Source organism: Cervus elaphus, chromosome 15, assembly GCF_910594005.1.
Source record: "Cervus elaphus chromosome 15, mCerEla1.1, whole genome shotgun sequence".
Classification (NCBI taxonomy): domain Eukaryota; kingdom Metazoa; phylum Chordata; class Mammalia; order Artiodactyla; family Cervidae; genus Cervus; species Cervus elaphus.
In genome coordinates, this window is record NC_057829.1 from 67,147,938 (window position 1) to 67,170,947 (window position 23,010).

Consider the following 23,010-nt stretch of genomic DNA (forward strand, 5'->3'; position numbering starts at 1 on the left):
CATCTTCTAGCCCTGACCAGACAGGGAGAAGGATAGTACTGTAAACTACATGGGAAAATAATCTGAAAAAGAATGGACATATGTATATGTATAACTGAATCAGTTTGCTATACACTTGAAACTAACACAACATTGTAAATGAATTATACTAAAAAAAAAAAAAAAGAAAGAAAAGACAGGGAGAAGAAGATGCCCCCATGTCCAAGTAGGAGATGACTCCTTTTCCCTTCCTGCAGGTCCTAGTATCAGTGCTGAGCTTCAGGATGGATGAGTCATGTGAACAGGTGACTTGCTGAAGGCCCTTTCCTCCAGGAAGCTTTCTTTGACTGCTGCAAGTCACAGAAGCCCCCACCTCTTGGAACTGACAGAACCACTTAGCTCAGAGTTGGTGGTTCTCTGAGTTTGTTCCTGAGATTTGTCCCTGAGGCTTGGCCCTCCATCCAGTCTTCTAGGCCCAGTCTGTGTTCATCTAAAGGCTCCCAAGCCTTTTTGTGTCCAGAGCTGAACAGCCTGGGGTTCTTGTTCTGAGCCTTTGTCTCAGTGCCCCTTGGAGCTGACTGAAAACAAAAGGGTCAGGTGCTGGGTGGGATTCTTTCTTTTTTTTTTTTTTAAATGGACAAGTTATTTAATTAGGATCTTTGTAAGAAGTTCAGAACACTACTTTGTGGGGATAAATTCCATTTGTGAGAGCAAACACAGAGCGCAGGTAGCCCTGGAGCTGAGGGACAGCTTTGATTCTTTGCAGAATTTGTGAGTCCACAGCTCTCTGATCAACCTTGCGCTGCTCTGTGATCTCCTATTTCTCTCTGTGTCGAAGATCTCACCCTCCTGGTGTCTGGGTTTATGCAGTTTCGTCTTGAAGTAAGCGTCAGTGAGATGTTCTGGGATTTTCACACCACTGATGTCGATTTTGGTGGAGGTGGCAATGACAAATTTCTGGTGTGTTCTACGCAGAGGAACTCAATTGAGGGACAGAGGCCCAGTCACAGGTAACAAGCCACTGCCCAGATGCTTCAGGAAAATGACTCTCTTTCCTCTGTGGTGCCCTGTGAGCATGATCAGAATTGTCCCGGGAGTGACGCTGCTGGCACGCAGCTTTCCCACATGCTTACTGAAGGGTTTTCTGCCCTGACTCAACAGCTTCTGAGGCACGTCTTCAGTAGGGTAATACCTAGGCGTTTTGTGAAGTTTGACCACTCAGGTATCACCATTTTTGTCACCACCAACTGGTTTTGTGACAGTAGCAAGAACCCGAACCTTCTATTTTTTTCGACCTTTGATTTAGCTGCTGAATACTGTCTCTTGTACAAGGCCTTCCTGGAGTACATAGCTGATCAGAATATCTGCCAATTCCTCTGACCAGGACAGGGTTTCAGCTGCAGTGGAGCTTCCCCTTCTTAACCTTCTTCACCTTTTTAGCCTTGTCGCCAGCATCAGCCTTCTTGGTTTCAGGTTTTTTCTCCTTAGTATCTGGCTTCTCAGCATTTTCAACCGCCATCTTGCAAGATGGGAAAGAGTGGGATTCTTGATCTCACTTCATTTATTCAGTCATCCATCCACATATATATATATATATATATATATTTTTTTTTTTTTTTCTGGAGCTTTTATTGTATGCCAGGCACTGTACCTGCTACTAGAGAAATCGGAAATCAGAGTTACTTCGTCCTGGGCCTGGTATCCAGGGAACTCGCCGTTCTTACTGTATGGTTTCTCTTGTTTTCAAGACCGAGCGCCACTGTTGATGAGGGGAATAAACCCAACCCAATCTCTGTCTGATATTTGACCCCTATCTGCTCCCCCGCCAGGCCAGGAAGGGCTAGTGGCGGCCGGGAACGTCGCACGCCCAGCGCCACATCTGGCTGAGCGGGCGCGCGCGTGTCACTAAGACGCTCATTCACCGGCGCAGCTGTCACCATAACAACCGGAGCGAGGGAATCCTGGCGACGGCTGGGGGCGGGGGCGGCGGTCGCGCGGGGACCCGGCGGGGGCGGGAGCGCGGCGTCGGGGGCGGGGGGAGACCCACCACCGCGAGAGCGCCCAGCACACCCCGCGCTCCTCGGAGCCCCGCTCCATGTCGAGCCGCCGGCGGGAGGGCACCACGCACGTCGCCGCCTCGGTCGTCCCCGCGGGCGGGGACCCAGCCGGCCGCCGAGCCGCCGAGCCTCCGGGCAGGCCGAGCCGCTGAGCGCCCGCGAAGAGAGCCCTGACTCTATGGCCCCGGGGAAGCGTGCCGGAGCCACCAGCCGGAACCCGAGCGCCAGCGGGAGGAAGACGGGAGCCCCGGGCGCCGCCGGCCCCGGCCCAGGGGCGCGCCCGCCGCGAAAAATGGCAGGCAGGTAGCCGGCTCGCGCGAGGAACCCCCGCGGCGGGCAGGACCCGCCAAGGACCGCGGAGCCCAGACACAGGGAGGAGAGGAGCGGCCCGCCCGCCCCCCGCCGCAGCCCCACAAGGGCCCTCCCCCGGCGGCGCGCGCGCCGGCGCGCGCACACACTTGCACACCGTACCTCCGCTCCTGCCCAGCCTCGCCTGCCCCCTGCGAGTGCCGAACCCCACTGGGGCCGGATGCCATGGGTAACAACTTCTCCAGTATCCCCTCTCTGCCCCGAGGAAACCCGAGCCGGGCGCCGCGGGCCCACCCCCAAAACCTCAAAGGTAAGGCTCCGCCGGGCCGGGCTCAGCTGGCGGACTGGGGTGCAGGTGGAGGGGCAGGGAGAGGTGGAGAGGTGTGGTTGGGGAGGCCGGACAGGTGCCACCTGTTGTGCGTCTTTGGAGGCGGGAGATGCACCTCTGGCCATTGAGGGTGCGCTGGAGGTGGGGGGCTGCGAGTGATGATGGCGAAAATCAGGAAGGATGGCGTCCCGTGGGGTCTACGCAGTTCTCCCAGCTACACCAGAAACGTCACTGGAGTCCCCTCAGGCCACTGTGCAAGGCGAGCGCGCCGGGTGAGGAAGGGCATTTGCCCAGTGGATGGGGAAGTGTGGCAGGATGCTCAGGCCGGTCAGCTGTGCTTCCCAAGAGAAGTACCACGGTCTCCTTTTTCATCTGCCCATGGCTGGAGAGGTGATGGCTGGAAGCACTAGTTGCCTTTCCGATTGGAGGGTCTTAAAAATACAGGGCTGAATAATAACAGCCTGGAAGAAGGGACCAGAGCTGGTGGCCTCTGGAGTCCTCTGAAGCTACTGACTTTTTGTATCCACTGAATCAGCTTGGTTTCTGGTTCCCCAAAGGCTAGATTTCCAGTCAGAACTCTAGAAAGGATGAGCTGAGAGCCTTGAGACAGATCTCAAGGCCTTTGCCCTGTTAAATCCACTGACCTATTCAGCACCCTCAGGGAGGTGCCAGGCCCTGTTCTTAGCTTTACCTCTTCAGTGCTGTCTCTGACCTTTTGAAGACTCACCTGGGCCTTCCCAGGCCCTCAGAGCCCACTGATTCCCTTCAGAAAGCTCCTTTTCTATCATCCTGAAAACCAGCCAGCACTGACTGGGCATTCGGATGACTAAGACTCAGAAAGGGAAGCTCTTGGGCAAGTTTACAAAGAACTTTGACAAATACCTTTTCAAATGAGCAAGGAAACTGCTCTGCATAGTGCTCAGAGCTTGTCATACCCATTTCACAGTTGAGGAGAACCAATGCTTGTTTCAGGATCCCAAAGCCAGAGGGGCAGAGCTAGACTGTAGACCTGTATCTTCTGTCATGGAATGCTATCCTCTCTTTTGCTGGACAGTCAACCTTCAGAACTGGGGGAGAGAAGAGACAGGACCACCATCCTGCATTCTAACTCCGACACTTTGAAAACCACCTCTCACTCACCTTGGGCACATCAATGGGTTTGTTGTGTCTTTCTGAAAATTAATATGGAGGCACATGTCAAACCCTTTTAAAATATCATTTTCATTGGCCTTGTGATTCTGCCTGCAGAATCGATCCTGAAGAAATGGAGATGAAGGCAAATACTTGTACATGAGCCTAGGATGCTATGACAGTTTGTTTGCACTAGAAAACAATCTAAATGCCCTGTAATTATGGTGAATCCTCTTGGTGGAGTATTCAGTTCAGTTCAGTTCAGTCGCCCAGTCGTGTCTGACTCTTTGCGACCCCGTGGTGGAGTATTATGCAACCTTTAAGATAGTATTTTTGAAGAGCATTTGATCACTTGGGAAAATGCTCACAGCAGCATAATGACAGTTGTAAGAAGCAGTGGCAAAGCTGTATAAATAGTAGAGCCCAATTTTGTTAAAATGTTATGGATGCCCCTCCTGCAAGGAAATCAAGGAACCTTGGAAAGAAAGTTTCCAAAAGGTTAACCATGGTTTCCTCTGGGTAATGAGATCATATTAGAGTTTTTCTTTTCTTTTTAATATTCTGCTCTTTTCTAAAGTTTCTACAATAAGAAAATATTGATTTTAATAATCAGAAATAAGCTGTAAGTATTGCGGGCAAGTATTATTTTTAATCATCAGAAATAAGCTGTAAGTATTGCATGTATGATGACTTGTTGAGCATTGAAAACAGATTCCCAATGATGGTGGAACCTGTGTTTGTCATCCAGTTCAATGTTGTCTCTTACAAGGGAGAGAAATGAGGGGAAGGGAGAATGATTTGCCCATTTATTCAGTGGGTCAGTCAAGAGAAGGTGGCAAAGTCAGGCTGAGTCCTTCAATGGCAGGAGTTAGCTGGGGGCCAGTGAGCTGACTTGGTGCTGGGATACACATCAATTACCCTGAGAAGGCTGTGTTCTATCCATGACCCTAGGGAAGCCCAGAGAAGGCTTCCATAATTGCACCCCTTTTAACCTACAGTTTGGGGTTGTAGGGATGTGAAGTCTCTGGGACTGGAGTCTTTGACAAGGGAGGGAGTGGGCAGGAGAGGATCTGAGACCCTCCTGTCTCCCTGCTCCCACCCTAGCCTCCTCCTCTGCCTGACTCCCCACCTGTCTGGCCTGAGAAAATCACATTGTGCTGCCTCCCTGATTTATAGGGATCAGTTCTTATTCAGTGGGAGTAAATGGGGGAGAAATTCTCCCCACCCCAGCAGTCTCCCTCCCCTGTCCATTTCCCTTCTGGCTTGGTTTTCCAGGATCCATTCTCCCCTGTCCCTAACCACACACCTACAGGAGGGGCCGTGAGAATTTTGGTTTTGCGCCTTCTGAGCCTGAGATGAAGGATTAGAACATGCCATGAAGGCTGACTGTGGGTTCCTTCCGTCCTTCATCTAGGGTCTCCTCATTCGGCTTCTCAGCCTGACTTTTCCCCATCCTAAGAGAACCATCAATTTTATTCTGTGACTGTTTTAATGTTCACTCCAAGTTCCTTTCTAACTATATAAGCATTTACCTAGGGGTCTTCTCTGATACATCAACGGTCATCCAGAATTCCACCCCCATTTTATTGGTATGACCTTGATACTGGCTGTGATTCTAAGACTGTCCACCCCAAATTCTGCTTTGTACTCACCCAGAATTTCAACTCTGCTTCTTATCAGTGTCCATTCAGAAATTTACTGGGGGCAGGGATCTCTCGATTGTTTTTTCTCCTTCCATAATTGCCATCTATTGATTTCTCACCATTTTAATTAAAACAACTGGAAAGGACCTGGAATAATAGGGATCCTGGGACTCATTAGAGATCTAAGGTTGGTCTGGCTGTCAGGCTGATATGAAATGAAGCTCTTCCATCACCTGTCAGTGGTAGACTTTGGTCTTCTTCCTGAAGATACCCTGACCTCACTCCACTGCTGGTGATTCACACTGGGGTCTGAACAGTGTTGGTCTAGGAGTGTCCAGGGGAGAGGTCCAAGGTATAGATCCAGGATAAGGACAAACAGACAGTTATGAAGAGCTGGTTATGTGCCTGGGTCAGGGGTGAGGGCTTGTGACATCTCTGGACATTCACAGAGTGAAGATCTACTTGATAAGGTGGGGCTGAGGGAAGGGGTGGCATCAAATACTTGTTTGGATTGTTGAAATCCCAGATATGCATGGGCAGAGGTCAGAAATGGGGAATCAGGGAAGAATTTGAGTTGGACATGGAAGGAACTGTAGAAATTGGATAGATGGCAAGGGGTGCAGTGGGAGTCCTAGATATGGACAGGAGGGTAGGGCAAGGGGCGTGCAGCAAAGGCTTGGGGCAGGATGAGTAAATGTGTGTAGATATTCTCAGTGATGGGCCCAGGGTGACTGGAGTAGGGGGTTCATGCTTCATGGAGACAGATACAGAGAACAGAGATCTTCATCCTTCCCTATCTCTTTCTGAGTGCCTGCCTACTTGGTGCTTGGTACTGGGGGAAAGGTAACTAGGAAAGCCTTCAGGGAGGCTTTCCGCCAACTCAGTCCGCAGGGGTCACCCATAGATGGGGATTGGAAAGGCCACCTCCTGTCATTTTTTTTTTAATTGTGGTAAAATTCCCATAACATAAAATTCACCATTTTAACATTTTAAATTAAGTGGCATTTAGTACATTCACACTATTGTACAGCCACCCCTCTATGTAGTTCCAGAACATTTTCATCACCCCAGAAGGGAAGCCTGTGCCCGTGAAGCAGTCACCCCTCATCACTCCCTCCTCTGAATCCCCAGCACCCACTAGTCTCCTTTCTGTCTTTATGCATTTGCCCACACTGGACATTTCCCTTAGATGCACTCAAAGTACATTTGTCCTTTTGTGTCTGGCTCCTTTCACTTAGCATAATGTTTTCAAGGTTCATCCATGTCGTAACGTGTACCTTCTTTCCTTTTTGTGGCTGAATAACATTCCATTGTGTAGATTTGCCACATATTGTTTACGCACTTCCCAGCTGATGGCCATTTAGATTGTTCCACCTTTTGGTTATTGTGAATTTTGTGCTGTGAAGATTTGTGTTTAAGTTTTTGTTTGAACACCTGTTTTTGGTTTTTTTGGGTCTGTACCACGGAGTGAGCCTTCCATCTTTTCAAAGCTGGTGCTTTTGAATTGGACATTTGACAAAGTCACTGGTTGTGATGGATGCAGGGGGATCATCCCCCTCCGGCTTTGGCTGGGAGTTGCACCCACCAGACACCTGTTGTCTTCAGAGTCTCTTTTCTGTGGTGGCCGAGGCTCCCGGCAGGCAGAGGGAGGAGCATCTAAGGTTGGCCCAAGGAGCTTTGACTCTTTGAGGTGGACCAGAGTGAGCTATAGGAACTTGTCTGTCAGACTCTCAACCTCCTCACTGCTCTGGGGTGGGATTGGGGGGTGCATTTGCCTAGGACAAGGTCCTAGCCATTTTTCAGCCTTCACAGTCTTGCTGGTACTTACCCTCTCTGGGTCCCCAGCCCAGGTATTGCAGTAGCTGAGCCCTCTGCCTCTCATTCCTCCTTTGATGCTGCCAGATCCTCCTAAAAGTAGTCCTTTCATCTTGCCCCTCTCCTATCAATAGTATTCAGGGTCATGACCCAGACTGCCATAATCAGAAATTCAAGGCCTCCATTCTTTGGCCAACCCACAGATATTCCCACAGCCCTTGTCTGGGCTCCTCACTTGGCTGTCATGACACTTGCAGGTTAGGTTAGCTCATCTGTCTGCCCCCGAGCCTTGCAGCAGATAGATTTGGCATGGTGAAGGGGTGGGAGCTGGCGGCCTCCTCTGCTACGCCAAGACTTCAGAGAGCTGAGTTGAGACAGCTCCCATGTTGAACCTGGAGCATCTGTCCTGCACATCCTGTTGGGTTTTTATTTAGTCTGACCTTTGAATCCTGTATTGTTAACCATAACAGTAACATTTGTAAGAGCCACCTTGTGTTGGGTGGTTACTGCGTGCCTACTGCTTCCATGTAGATTCCATGTACTTCCTTGCTCCTAGTGCTTCCTAGCTCCTGAGTGGGGAGCTATCATTGTCACCATTTTATAGATGGGGAAAGAGAAGCTCAGAGAAGTTAAATAGCTAATCCCAGACCGCACAGTTTGTAACTGATGGAGCTGGGATTCAAACCCACGTCTTTCTGACTTTAGAGTTTACTCTTGCGACCACTATACATTTTGCCACCATAGAATTCACTCTTGGTGGGCCCTGTCTTCCATTGTATTAGAGAAACTGGAGAGCAGTCTTCTGGCCTCTGGACAGGGCCCCAGAAGAGGGAAAGAGAGTACCATGGGGTTCTTGATGCTCCTTTCCAGCCCCCGACCCCACCCCTTCCACCTCCTCTGCAGAGATTGTAGCCTTGTAGACCCATCAGCCAGTCATTGGACACTTTGAAGGGAACTTTCTGTTCCTTTGGGCCAGTGTTTCTCAAAGTGAGGTTTTTCTCCCGCCTGCATCAGCATCAGCTGAAAACACATCTTAATGTAGGTTCCCAGCCCCCAGGCCAGACCAACTGTCTCAGAATACCTTGGTGATAGAGCCCCCAAACCTGCATATTTAACAGGAGCCCTAGGTCATTCTGATATACCTCAGAGTCTGAGAACTGTCAAGGCTGTGGGGCCTCAGAACAGACCCATTCTGATATTCTTGGAGTTGGTGAAATCAGGCTTCCCAGAGGAGTGGAGCTGGAAGTTGGATGGAGATTTGGAATGGACATTCACGGGCATCTTGGTGAGGGTGTGGAGGCAAAGGCACAGAAGCAGGAAAATACAAGGTGCTGGCAGAGACAATGAGCAGTCCTTCCCATCTGGGATGTGAGACCCACACTGGGGAGATGAATGGGTCAATCTTTGAAGATAGACTGAGGCCAGATCTTACAGGGCCTCGGAGGCCAGAATGAGTTTGGGTTGATCCTCTCGGCAGTAGGAGCTATGGGTGGCTTTTGAGTAGATGAATGTAGTGATTTCCTTTAAACTGCAGCATTAGCAGAGAAGAGGGAAGGAGCAAATGAAGCATCTTGAGCTGCTGGGAGGTTAATGGAGCTAAAGGGCTTCTGCCCTAGGCCAAGCGGAAAGGGCTGGGTGGGACAGCCAAGCTGACGGCCTCATCTAGGCTTCCCATGGGTGAATCTGGAAGCATTTCTCACCAATGGCTATGGCCAGGAGGGCTCTTATTCATCAGAAGAAAAAAAGGATTTTTAAGAAGTGTGAGCCTTGATGCTTGGCACTATGCTGGGTGCATTCTTGTATGTTAATTCAGTAAGTGGAAAGTAGGTATTATTATTCCTATTTTATAAGTGAGAAAACTGAGACTCATGTTTTCTAAGAGTGCTGTCCAGAATAGGAAATGGCAGAATTGGGATTTTTATCTAGAACACCAAAGTCCATGAGGGAGAAAATTAGCCTTGAGGGGAATTTCTGCATATTGGGACTTTCTTCTCCCTGAGCCTCTGGGATGACAAGCGTCTAGTTCTAAGATGTGTACATTGAGGTCCAGGCTTTGGCTGTAAATCAGAGCCAAAGATGGTGGTGGTCTGGGCACTACCAGGGCAATAACAGAGGAGGAAGAGGCGGGAGGAAGGAGGACAGGAGCGGGGCACTGCCCAGGGCATGCTAGGGCTGCTTCCACCTGGGTGCACCAGCTGCCTGGGCCCATTTCCTGTTGGTCTGTGACTCTCTTGCTCCTGGTCCTGCACACCCAGGGGCTGGAAGCCGGGGGGCTGCTCCTCAGTGAGCTGGTTGCTTTGGCAACCCTGGGCAGGATGCGAGTGGTCTCCTTGGTAACGCCTGGGAAAACTGCCTGCAGGGCTGGAGGGAAGTGGACTGGCCAGTGGTCAGGCTGGGTGGCACAGGCAGAGCTGGGCCAGGCCCCTGAGACTCCAGGCCAGTGGGGAGGGTCTGGCGTATGGCAGCCTGTTGGCCATTCCCCAGCAAGCCAGAGTTCAGAGCCCTGGGGGCCTGAAGGTCTCCCTGGTGAGACCAGAGGCACTAATGGGCCAGCCCAGGAAGTGGGAGGAGATGGTGGTGAGGGCAGGAAGTGAGGAGAATATAGCTTCTGGATGACAGAGCCAGCTACAGGGTTTATTAAAAGATGTTTATCAGAGGTCATTACGCGGATCCTGCTGCTTTAGGAAATGAGCAGGTGCTGATGTCTGTGGGGCAGGGTGGAGAGAGAAGCCGGGCTCGGAGAAGAGGAAGAGTCACCGGAAGGCAGGTGGGAGGCTTTGGCTTTCTCTCCTCTCTAGCTGCGGGTCTGGGGGTAGGCAGGGCTCTGCGCTGGGCTTCCGGAACTGAAGTTCTCCCAGGGTGAGAGTTGGGGTTCCAAGGATACTCTGATGGGAAGGGCTCATTCTGTTGTTTAAGAAACACAGACTAAGCATCAGTGATGAGGCAGCTGTTCTCCTAGGCTTGAGGATATGGTAGAACACAAGAAGATGAGGGTTCGCTGCCATGGAGCTCCCCTTCCAGTCCGGGAGTTAGCTCAGAACAAGAACGGCAAATGAACAAATGAATCAGACTATGATAGCAATTACTCACATGTTATGTGCCAGAGACTCTGCTAAGATGTTTACACCTATTATCCCCTTTAACGTTTAAAACAGCCATGTGAAGTAAGTCTGATTATTATCCCCATTTATAGATGCGTAGATGGGATTCCCTGGTGGCTCAGACAATAAAGAATCCCCCTGCAGTGCAGGAGACCTGGGTTCGATCCCTGGGTTGGGAAGATCCCCTGGAGGAGGGCATGGCAACCCACTCTAGTATTCTTGCCTGGAGAATCCTCAAGGACAGAGGAGCCTGGCAGGCTACAGTCCATGGACTAGCAAAGAGTCTAACACAACTGAGCGACTAAACACAGCACATAGATGCATAAACTGAGGCTCAGAAAGGTTAAGTAACTTGCCTAAGCTCACATGGCTGGTATGAGGTGGAGATGGGATTCTAGCCAAGATCTCTCTGACTTGAGCCCTACAACTCTAAAAAACAAAACAAAACAAAACAAAACACCCCAAAGCTTTTCATTTAAAACAGTTTTAGATTTACAGAATTATTGCAAAATAGTAGAGTTTGCACATAGTCCATGTCCAGTTTCCTTCATTATTAACATCTTTTATTAGTATGGGACATTTGTGACATTAATGAACCAATATTGAAAATGGTTCTTCACTGATGTCTATACTTTACTCTGATTTCTTCAGTTTCCCCCCGTGTTCTTTTTCTGTACCAGGCTCCCATCCAAGATGCCACATTATATTTTTAGCTTCAACATATTATATATACAGTTGTGTTTTCTTAGGCTCCTCTTGGTTGTGACAGTTTCTCATATGTTTCTTGTTTTGGATGACCTTGACAGTTTTGAGGAGTGTTGGTTAGATATTTTGTGGACTGTCCTTTCACTGGGATTTGTCTGATATTCTCATGATTAGACTATGGTTATAGGTTTTGGAGAGAAAGACCATAGCAGTGAGGTCCCATTTTAGTTGCATCATATGAGCAGTACATGACTCATCACTGTGGCCGTGGACCTTGATCACGGGCTGAGGTAGAGCTCGTCAGGCTTCTCCACTGTGAAGCTGCAGGTGCGCTTTTCTCTCCTCCATCTTGCACTCTTTGAAAGGATGTCGTGTATGCAGCCCACAGTAGAGGCGGAGAGTTGTGCTCTACCCCTGGAGGCCGGGGCGCTACTTTAGCTGTTCTGTCAACTCTTTCTTTAGTTTCTTGCCTTTGTTGTTCAGTTGCTCGGTTGTGTCCAGCTCTTTGCGACCCCATGGACTGCAGCACGCCAGGCTTCCCTTTCCTTCACCCTCTCTTAGTTTCTTACACAAACACTAATATTTGGAAAAGGACTGTGAAAGAGAAGACTGGGAACTTGGGGGAACGTGACCTGGTCTTGGGGGTCTGGGTAGTGAAATGACCAGGGAAGTGATCTGAAAATGAGTGGGGGTTGGCGTTGTGTTCCTGGGGGCAGCAGGGCTGCTCCTGCCATGTTGGGTGTGGAACTATTCATTTAGCATCCCTGACCCCTGCCCGTTAAATGTCACTGGTCACCTGTGTCATTAAAAAAACAACTCCCCAATATTTTAAAAAGCACTCCAGTGGGGGAGCTCCCTGGTGGTTCGTTGGTTAGGACTCTGTGCTGTCACTGCCGAGAGCCTGAGTTCAATCCCTGGTCAGGGAACTGAAATCCCGCAAGCTGCGAGGGGTGGCAAAAAATAAAAAAGCAATCCTGAGGAGATAGTACCATCCCAGTTGAGAATACTGAGCTGGGTGTTGGGGAGGGTGGGTGCAGAGAAGGGTGCTCCTGGAAGGGGTCTGACACAAGTGCGTGTTGAGGACAGAGCTGGCTCTGAGTATGTGTGTGCTAAGTCACTTCAGTTGTGTCCCACTCTTTGCTACCCTAGGGGCTATAGCCTCTGTCCTTGGGATCCTCCAGGCAAAAACACTGGAGTGGGTTGCCATGCCCTCCTCCAGGGAATCGTCCCGACCCAGGGATTGAACCTGGGTCTCCTGCACTGCAGGTGGATTCTTTACGGCTGAGCCACTGGGGAGGGCTGAGTCCTGGCTGGTGTCATCCCAGCCCTCCAGGCCATGGAACTTCTGGTAGAAAATCACTGGACGGCTGCTCCCTTACCTCTCTACCTGTGGAAGCAAGTTGCTGGTCCCACAGGCTGTCTGGGTGGGGGCGGGGCAGGAGGAGGAGAGAGAACCCTCTTGGGATGATGGAGAGGGGAGAGAAGTGTGTCTACTGGCTTTTCCAGGTGGCCTTCTTTGCCTCTCTTGCCCCGTCACGCCATGCTGGCCGCTTCGGAGGTTAGGGTGGGGGCAGGTAAGGGAGAACATTGCCAGGGAGGGTGCTGTCCTTCGATGAGGGTGGTGGCACTTCCACACGCTCCTGGCTTTCATCTTCGTCTTTCCCCTTGGCTGACCCCTGGCCTCTGCCTGGCATCTACTGAAAGGCCGACCTTCTCCAGGGAATGGGGCTGTGTGCGTGTCTAGGTGGGGGCATCCAGGTACCCTTGAGAGCGAGGAGAGGAGACACTTTGCCCTCATCAGAGTTGAATGCAACTGTGAGGATGCTCCAGCTGATTCATTTCGTGTGCTGGCGCCCTCTGTGCTGGGCCTGGTGCTGGACGTGGAGAATAGGGAGGGGAGCACTGGATATCGTCTCTGCCCTTGAGATGCCCGTGGCCTGTGAATCGCTCATCCAATTCAGACAGCAGTGGCAGAAGGGGCCTGGAGCCCTTCTTCTCTGTGGTTACTTTGCTTTCCTTTCCTTTTTAAACCCTGATCTTACCAGCAAATGTCCTTCAAATACATTCTCCCTGAAGCTGGTCAGGTATGTGCATGGGGCTGGTGGAAGAGGTGTGGCCACTGACTTCTAACATTAGAACCCAAGTAGACCCTAGAGGTCGTTATGTCTTAGCTCCTTTCTCAGCCCAGGTCTAGAGTTCTCAGCCCCGGAGAGAGGATGTGACTTGTCCAAGGTCAGACACCTGGATGGACCAGGTGCTAATGAGGTCTTAAGGCTCTGACCTTGCTGGATGACCTCTTCTGGATGGCAGAAGTTAAGTACAGAGGGACACCTAAGGGGGACGAATGCTTGTGGCAACTGTGATGTGTACCATCCTGAGGGCAGCTATTGAAAGGGCTTTAAACAGAAGAGGGGCTTCCTAGGTGGCACTAGCAGTAAAGAATCCCCCTGCCAATGCAGGAGACGCAGGAGACTCAGGTTCGATCTCTGGGTGGGGAAGATCCCCTGGAGTAGGAAATGGCAACCTGCTCCAGTATTCTTTTTTTTTTTTAATTTTTTATTAGTTGGAGGCTAATTACTTCACAACATTTCAGTGGGTTTTGTCATACATTGATATGAATCAGCCATAGATTTACACGTATTCCCCATCCCGATCCCCCCTCCCACCTCCCTCTCCACCCGATTCCTCTGGGTCTTCCCAGTGCACCAGGCCCGAGCACTTGTCTCATGCATCCCACCTGGGCTGGGGATCTGTTTCACCATAGATAGTATACATGCTGTTCTTTTGAAATATCCCACCCTCACATTCTCCCACATAGTTCAATAGTCTGTTCTGTATTTCTGTGTCTCTTTTTCTGTTTTGCATATAGGGTTATCGTTACCATCTTTCTAAATTCCATATATATGCGTTAGTATGCTGTAATGTTCTTTATCTTTCTGGCTTACTTCACTCTATATAAGGGGCTCCAGTTTCATCCATCTCATTAGGACTGGTTCAAATGAATTCTTTTTAACGGCTGAGTAATATTCCATGGTGTATATGTACCACAGCTTCCTTATCCATTCATCTGCTGATGGGCATCTAGGTTGCTTCCATGTCCTGGCTATTATAAACAGTGCTGCAATGAACATTGGGGTGCATGTGTCTCTTTCAGATCTGGTTTCCTTGGTGTGTATGCCCAGAAGTGGGATTGCTGGGTCATATGGCAGTTCTATTTCCAGTTTTTTAAGAAATCTCCACACTGTTCTCCATAGCGGCTGTACTAGCTTGCATTCCCACCAACAGTGTAAGAGGGTTCCCTTTTCTCCACACCCTCTCCAGCATTTATTGCTTGTAGACTTTTGGATAGCAGCCACCCTGACTGGCGTGTAATGGTACCTCATTGTGGTTTTGATTTGCATTTCTCTAATAATGAGTGATGTTGATGCTCCAGTATTCTTGCCTGGAAAATTCCATAGACAGAGGAGCTACAGTCTGTGGGGTCACAAAGAGTCAGACACGACTGAGAAGCTGAGCACACACTATACAGAAGAGTGACAAGATCTCGTAGATGCCTTGGGAAGGCTCTAGGGCCAGAGAGGGGCAGAGGAGGGCCAGGCTGGAGGCTCCTGCTCCTCCAGGGGAGGAGAGGTGTGGCTTCTCCCTGGGCAGGGCTGTGAGCAGCCAGGCAAGCAGATTGATTTGGGAGATACTTTAGAAGGTCGACTTGAATATTTGGAGAGGTGCCACCTGTATGGACTGTGTTGGAGGATTCTGACCTCTGGGGCAGTGATTAGTGAGGCATCCAGGTGGCTCGGCTTGGAAGAGCTTGGCTATACATGGGGAGGGGGCATCTTGGGAAGTCGGGTGCGCATGCTGATGTTTGAGTTTTCCCTTGCAAGCTGTGTCCCACCCAAGGCCTTGAGACCTTAGAGCCAAGAGGAGAGAGCGGGGCAGAGCTGGCTCTGAGCTCTTGGCTCCATCCCTACTCCCTGGGACACTATCAATAGTTAATGTCCCCTCTGTCTGTCACACGTGACTCCCAGGTGGGCGGAGGTGGGGCCCTGGCACCTGTGCTGTGACGTGCTTCTGGCTTCTCCCAGGGCCTTCAGTCCCGACCTGGCCAGGCTTTCTCAGGTGGCTCCTCGCCCTCTGTGGGGGCCAACTCCCCCAGCATACACACACAAACCATAAAAGATGGCCATAAATCAGCCCAGACAGGCCAAGGCTGCACTTGTTTTCCCAGGATTGAGATCAAAGCCCCAGACCCTCACCCTGGGGCTCAGTACTTATTAAATTATTAAACTGTCAAGGGAAGGGAAGGCACGAAGGTCTGGATGGATGGCCATAGAATAAGAGAGAATGCGGAAAAATGGCTGAGAAATGAGGCAGCAGGTGGGAAAGGGGAAGAGAGGAGAAAAAAAAGCTCTTTGTCTCTGCCCTGAGCTTGGAGACTTCACAGGGCTGTGAACCTTGCATTTGAACAGCCTCAAACCATTCCCTCCTACTTCTTCCTCTGATTTCTCATTGGGGTCCCATGACCAGAATTCACAGGAGAAACCGAGGTGCAGATTGTCACAGGATTATCAAAGTCTGTACTTTTTCTTTTTTAATATTTATTTATTTGGCTATGTCGTTCACATGTGGAATCTTTTATTGTGGCACGCGGGCTTCAGAGTGCATAGGCTTGGTGATTGCAGCGTATGGGCTTAGTTGCCCCAAAGCATATGGGGTCTTAGTTCCTTGACTAGAGTTCGAACCTGCATCCTCTACTATTAGAAGGCAGATTCCTAACCATTGGACCACCAGAGAAGTCCCCCAAATCTGTACTTCTGAGTCCTGTTCCACCCTCTTTCTGGGCCTCTTCATAGGTTCAGAATCAACATTAGGTTAATATCCATTCTTGACCCTGGCTCTCAGGCTAGACTGGAGTTTGCGAAGAACCTCGTCCTGACCTAGCAGGATCAGCAAGGACCTCTTCCTGCCTGGAGACCCCGGACTCTCCTTTAGCTTCCAGGTACAAAGACAGAGCTCGGACTCAATAGGGTGCCTGTCCCTGATGGAGGCAACAGATTCTATCCTTGACCCCTGACTCCTCTTGTTTGCAGGAAACAGCAGTGCCCCCACCCCCAACCAACCCTGCTTTGTTGTAGTATAATTGGCAAATAAAACTGTGATACTCTTAGAGTATACAATGTGGTGATTAGGTATATGTATATATTATGAAATCATTCCTGCAATCAAGTTAATTAACACATCCATCTTCTCACATAGTTACTTTTCTTTGGTTGTTTGGTAAGACTGTTAAGATCTACTCTTAGCAAATTTCAAGTATACAAGTATTAGGAACCATAGTCACCATGCGGTACCTTAGGTACTCAGAACTTACCTTGTAACTGAAGTTTGTATTTTTAACCAACATTTCCATTTACTCTACCTTCCAGCCCTTGGCAACCACTATTATACTCTCTGTTTCTTTTAATTCAACCCCTCCTTTTTTAGATCCTCATATAAGTGATATTCAGTTCAGTTCAGTCACTCAGTCGTGTCCGACTCTTTGCGACCCTGTGAATCGCAGCACACCAGGCCTCCCTGTCCATCACCAAATCCCGAAGTTTACTCAAACTCATGTCCATCGAGTCGGTGATGCCATCCAGCCATCTCATCCTCTGTCGTCCCCTTCTCCTCCTGCCCCCAACCCCTCCCAGCATCAGGGTCTTTTCCAATGAGTATATTATATGGTATTTATTTTTCTTTATCTTTTCTGTGGCTTACTTCACTTAGTATTAGGCTCTCCATGTTCATCCATGTTGCCCTAAATGGCAAGATTTCTTTCTTTTTAGGGCTGAATAATATTCCATTTATACACATGAAAACAGACATATCTGTGTATACATATGTATACACTATATTTTCTTTATACATTCATCCATCAATAGATACTTTGGTTGTTACCATATCTTGGCTATTGTGGATAATGTGGCAATGACCTTGGAAGTATAAATTATCTCCTCAAGAAAGTGATTTCATTTCATTTGGATATATACTCAGAAGTGGGACTGCTGGGTCATATGGTCGTCTACGTTTAATTTTTTGAGAAACCTCTTCACTGTTTTCCAAAATGGCTGTGCCCAGTTTACACCACCAACAGCGTACAAGGGCTCCCTTTTCTCCACATCCTCATCAATATTTGTTTTCTCTTGTCTTTTTAATAATAGACATCCTAACAGGTGTGAGCTGTTATCTCATTGTGTGTTTTTAAGATTATTTATTTATTTTTGGCTCTGCTGGGTCTTTGTTGATGTGTGGTCTAATTGTGGCGAGTTGGGGCTCCTCTCTAGTTGTGGTGTGTGGGCTTCTCATTGTGGTGGTCTCTCTTGTTGCAGAGCATGGGTTCTAGGGCGCATGGGTTTCAGTAGTTGTGGCTTCCAGGCTCTAGAGCACAGGCGCAATAGTTGTGGCCCATGGGCTTAGTTGCTGCATGGCATAGTGGATCTTCCTGGATCGGGGATCAAACCCACGTCTGCTGCATTGGCAGGAGATTTTTTACTACATTCTGTTCCTCATTGTGGTTCTGATTTGCATTTCCCTCATGATTAGTGATGTTGAGCACATTATCATGTACCTGCTGGCCATTTGTATGTTTTCTTTGGAAAAATGACTGTTCGGGTTCCTTGCCTATTTTTCGATCGAGTTAGTATTATTATTTTTGCTATTGCGTTGTAAGAGTTTCTTGTATATTTTTGGAAATTAGCCCCTTATCAGATGTATAGCTTGCAAATATTTTCTCCCATTCCATAGAGTGCCTTTTCATTTTGTTTATTTTTTTTACCTTGCATGCAAAACCTTTTTAATTTGAGGTAGTCTCACTTGTTTATTTTTTCTTTTGTTGCTTCTGCTTTGAGTGTCAACCCCCCAAAATCATTGCCAAGATCAGTGTCAAGGAGCTTAACTCTTATGTTTTCTTCCAGGATTTTCATGATTTTAGGTCTTACATTTAGATCTTTAATTCATTTTGAGTTGATTTTTGTACCTGTTATGAGATGGGGGTCCATTTAATTTTTCTGCATGTGGATATCCAGTCTTCTTAGCACCTTTTATTGAAGAAACTATCCTTTCCCCATTGTATATCCTTGGCACCTTTGTTGAAAATTAGTGGACAGTGTATGTGTGGGTTTATTTCTATGCTCTCTATCCTGTTTCATTGATCTATATGTTTGTTTTTTATGTTAACAGCATATTGTTTTGATAATTATAGCTTTGTAGTTTAATTTGCAATTTGTCTTAGAAAAATTGTCTTAAAAAGAAAAAAAGAAAGGAAGTGTGATGCCTCTGTTCTTCTTGCTCAAGATTGCTCTAGCAGTTCTCCAGTTTAGCCACAAAACAAGTCTTACTGTATTGAAGAAGATTGGAATTTTATTGAGTATATTTTCTGACCATAATGATATGAAACTAGAAATTAATTATAGGAGGAAAATGAGAAAGTTCACTAATATGGTTAAACAACATTCTCCTGAACAGTCAAAAGGGAAATTTAAAAAATCTCAAGACAAGTGAAAATGGAAACATAGCAAACCAATGGAATGTTATGAGATGCAGCACAAGCAGTTCTAACAGGGAAGTTTATAGTGATAAATACTCACATTAAGAAAAAAAGAATGATTTCAAATAAATAACCTAATTTTATACCTCAGGGAATTAGAAAAAGAAAAATTAAGCCCAAAGTTAGTAGAAGGAAGGAATTAAATGAAATAAAGACTTAGAATGACAGTAGAAAAGATCAACAAAACTGTTTTGTTTTTAAACAGATAAGCAAAATGAACAAGTCTTTAGCTAGACTAAGAAAGAAGACTCAAATAAATAGAATCATTAATGAAAGAGGAGATATTGTAATGGATACCACATAAACCCAAAGAATTGTAGGGCGCTTTTCTCTTATATTTTCATCTACTGTGAACAATTATATACCAACAAGTTGGATAACCTAGAAGAAATGAATTAATTCCTAGAAACATGCAACTTACCAAGACTGAATCACAATGAAAGAAATCTGAACAAACCAAGAATGAATAAGGAAAACCTCTCTTTTGGCGGCGCAAAGAACCTAGCCAGTGCCTGAGAGTTGCACAGGGGCTTTCTGCTCTCCTGAGCCAGGCTTGACAGATCCTCTGGGGCTGAGGAGACAAGCTAGACATCCAGACCCTGGTGTGGAACCACGAGGATGGAGGAAATGGTGGGATGAGGCTGTGAGTAACCAGGATGAAGCTTTCTGCATCAGAGTGTAGCCTTCCTGGAAACGGGGGTTTCCATTGCATGAGAGTCCTCTGGTTCTCCTACTACAAAATGTGAAGGAAAGTGTTTTAGGGAGCTTGGGTTCCCCTCATCTGGCCCCCAAGTTGAGGCAGTGTCAAGGAAACAAAATATAAGAAGAGCCTGGACTGGTTTTGAGAACAGAATTTCCCAAAATTCAGGGCTTGTTCTGAAGGTGGTGGGGCTTTGCTGTCTGGTGCTAAGGGTTGATTCCCAGGGTACAAGGTTCTATCTGGGGGGGGGGGGGGGGTGAGGCTGCAATATCTGAAGACAGGATTTGGGGTAGGTATTGGTGCATCTGTTTGGGGGGTCTGAGTTCCATGCTGGGGTGAGGATTTTATCCCTAGGAGGAGTTTTCACTTCAGGGTCCAGGATTCACGACTGCAGTTGAGCATTGAGTCTTGGGGCCAAGAGTTCATTTGGGAGCTCCATATTCTGGGATTGGGTTGAGGTTCCCGTCTTAGGCTTGCGGATTGATTATCAGACCTGAGGTCTTGTGCTCTGGGAGAAAAGGAAGAACTAGAACCCACTTTTTCTTCCAGGGAAGACTTTCTGGGACCATAAGCAGAGGAATGAACCAATACACTGATGATCAGGAAGCTGGATTCTAGCCCTTGCCTGGATATGAGACCAAGAATAAATCACTTATAAGCTCGAGGTCTCTGGCTGAAAGCTTGGCCAGGCAGTGGTGTTGACTCACAAAGCACCATCCAAGCTTGCTTGATCCTCCCAAAATGACACTAATGGTGGGCTCCATAGGCACCGACAGCCATTGCCTGGTGAGTCAAATCCATGATGACAGTACTCAAGCCGCCCTGGGCACTGTCAGCTTGGTCCAATTAGTGCCAATCAGATCTTAACTTGTGCTGAGGGGCCCCCGGGGAGAGGGAGCACACATGGAGTGAGATATGTTAAATCTGGGTCCTGGGGCTTGGAGTGTGGTTCTGGCAGGCGGGGGCAGGGCTGGGCTGGGCCCACGGCTTCTCTCCCTATGAGCCAGCTCCCATCCAGACTGACTGGTGGGGGAGACATGATGTCACTGTGATCAGGGGCCTTACTCCCTCTCGTGTGCTTTGCAGGGCAGCTGGGAGGCAGAGAGTCACTGCTGGTGACCTCCTAGCACCCCCGTCCACCCCCACTGCAGGTGGACTTTCTGGTCTTAGAGGTCCTCTTCTTTTTTGTTCAAAGGGGTGGCCAGCCCTGAATGGTGCAGAGCAGTCAGGGTGGGGTCAGCAGAGAGCTTCCAGCTTGGGGCAGTTTCTCTAATGTTCTAGAAGAACTTCTCTGTTGGGAAGGAGCCCTTTCTTGTGGCCCAGGAAACTCAGGAAACCTGAGAAGATGGGAGAGTTTTCTCTACCACCAGGTCTGTCCTGGGGATGTAGGGATGGGTCTGTCTGGGTCTGCAGGGACCCTCCAGCCTCACTGGGCCTGAAAGGCCGAGAGGCCTGGGGGTCCCTCTGGGCTGTGGAATCACAACCTACATATTGAACTCTGGTGCTGTCCAGCAGGTCTCTGAAGTTCCCCTGGGGCATCTGGGGGCTCCTAGGCCAGTGGTCACACCTCAGATGTGAGGAGGGAGGAAAAGGAGACAGGGTGGTTGAAGCCCATGCTCTGGAATTGGATTTTGCCTTTGCTGCCTGAGCCACCTGAGGCCACACGCTTATTCTCCACACCCCAGCTCTCGATTGGAGGTAAAGCTATACTAGTAATGCATGATAAATATTGGCTCTCCTTGCCATCATTAGGCTCAACTGCTGGGTCTTGGCTTAGACATCACTTCCACCAGGAAGCCTTCTCGGACCACCCTGGCTAGGTCAGACGGCCTCGGCGCCCGCTCTCACTGCTGCCCTGTGTTTCCCTCGTAAGACTGATCGCACTGGCCATCAGGGCCTGTTTACTCGTTAGTTTCTTTTACTGCCTGGCTTGCTCACCACTGTTATCACTGCCTCCAGTGCCGGGCTCACACAGTGGGCACTTGATGGATATATATCTTAAAAAATGTTTATGTATTTATTTGGGCTTCCCTGGTAACTCAGCTGGTAAAGAATCCGCCTGCAATGCAGGAGACCTCAGTTAGATTCCTGGGTTGGGAGGATCCCCTGGAGGAGGGATAGGCTACCCACTCCAGTATTCTTTTGCTTCCCTGGTGGCCCAGACAGTAAGGAATCCACCTGCAATGTGGGAGACCTGGGTTCGACCCTGGGTTGGGAAGATCCCCTGGAGGAGGGCATGGCAACCCACTCTAGTATTCTTGCCCAGATAATTCCCACAGACAGAGGAGCCTGGCGGGCTACAGTCCATGGGGTCACATACAGTCCATGGGGTCACAAAAAGTCAGACACGACTCAGCACAGCACATGTATTTATTTGGCTGTACTGCGTCTTAGTTGTAGCACATGGGGTCTTCAATCTTCGTTGTAGCAGGCGAGTTCTTTTAGTTGCAGCATGTGGGATCTAGTTCCCTGACCAGGGTTTGAACCCTGGATCCCCTGCATTGGGAGCGTGGAGATTTAGCCACTGGGCCACCAGGGAATCCCCGAAAGATACTTTGAAATGAATGCAAGAATGGACTGATTCTCGGGAATTCAAACTTTTCTTCTATGGGCTCTTCAGGGCTGCTACAGCCTCACTTTCTTTTCTTTGTTGAAATGACATTTCTGCACACCAGGCCCTGGGGCAAGAGAAGGGGAGAGCAATATGGAAATGATGGTTTGTGTGTTCATTCCCTGATGGCACAGGTGTTCTTTGGGTGCCTCCTGGGTGCAAGGCCTGGTGCTCGCCTGGGAACAGACATGGTCCTGCCCTCATAGAGCTTATGGTGCTGATCACTGCGGCTGAGGCAGAGCACAGGAGAGGAGGGTAGCAGTTAGGCTGAGTGGGGTCTGGGAGGGTTTCCAGGAGGAGTGACTTGCTTTGAGGAATGGTGGGAAGTGTGGGTAAAGACAGCTAACTCTCGGGTGGTGGGCAGGTAGCAGATGGAGCAGACAGAGCCACCTGTGTTTGGGCAATAAAGCCAAGCTGGCCAAAGATGGTATGTTCAGTGTCCTTGACTATCAGGTTGAAGGAGGATTCAGAAGCTATGGGTACCACCACCTCTGCTGTCCATAGACCAAAGACCTTGAGCAGTACTTGTCACTCCCTGAGTGCTGGTTCTAAGATGGAAACTGTGATGCCTGCCAGCCTCCGGGGTTGTTAGACTACAATGTCAAAACACTTTGTAAAAGGAGCTGACCCAGGAATGGAAGGATTGAGGGGCAGGCCCTGCCCAGTTAGGTAAAAGGCCTGTGGATCTGGAGGGAGCCAGTGGGAAAACAGGAAGGCAGCCTGGCCTCAGGCTTCTCTGTTTTGTAAATAATTAAATTCTTATCTCAGGTTTGTGGTGTCCACACTGTGGGAGGCAGGTGGGGCAGCTGGGAGCAGGTGGCTAAATTATCCGGGAAGTGGAGGCCCACCCCTCTTCCTGGCCTCCTGGTCATGGCTGGTGGGGTGGGGGTAGGGAGGAGCCTCCCAGGGTCTTCTGGTGGCTGGCTGCATCAGTCCTCCTCTGCATTTCCTTTTCTCTCTCCCCTTCTCCATGTTTGATCGTCTGGCCCCCCTCTCCATGATCCCACCACTGCAGACACAAAGGGCCTCGTTCCCCCTCCACCCCAGCC

The 23,010-nt window shown here is 48.9% G+C and overlaps 1 protein-coding gene and 1 pseudogene across 2 annotated transcripts in view; one reads left to right on the plus strand and one right to left on the minus strand.

Annotated features, from left to right (window-relative positions):
* Nucleotides 1–648: 648 nt before the first annotated feature.
* LOC122708624 lies at nucleotides 649–1,498 on the minus strand (annotated as a pseudogene).
* A 1,030-nt stretch (nucleotides 1,499–2,528) lies between these two features.
* Nucleotides 2,529–23,010, plus strand: part of NEURL1 (neuralized E3 ubiquitin protein ligase 1) — a 74,200-nt gene continuing 53,718 nt past the window's right edge. The window contains exon 1 of one of the 2 annotated variants that reach the window (XM_043924912.1): nucleotides 2,529–2,655. In XM_043924912.1, the coding sequence (XP_043780847.1) occupies nucleotides 2,571–2,655 (85 nt within the window). In that variant the 5' untranslated portion in view covers nucleotides 2,529–2,570. Of the gene's footprint in view, nucleotides 2,656–9,897; nucleotides 10,030–23,010 lie in introns of those variants that run through there. The other variant, XM_043924914.1, reaches the window with a different exon arrangement.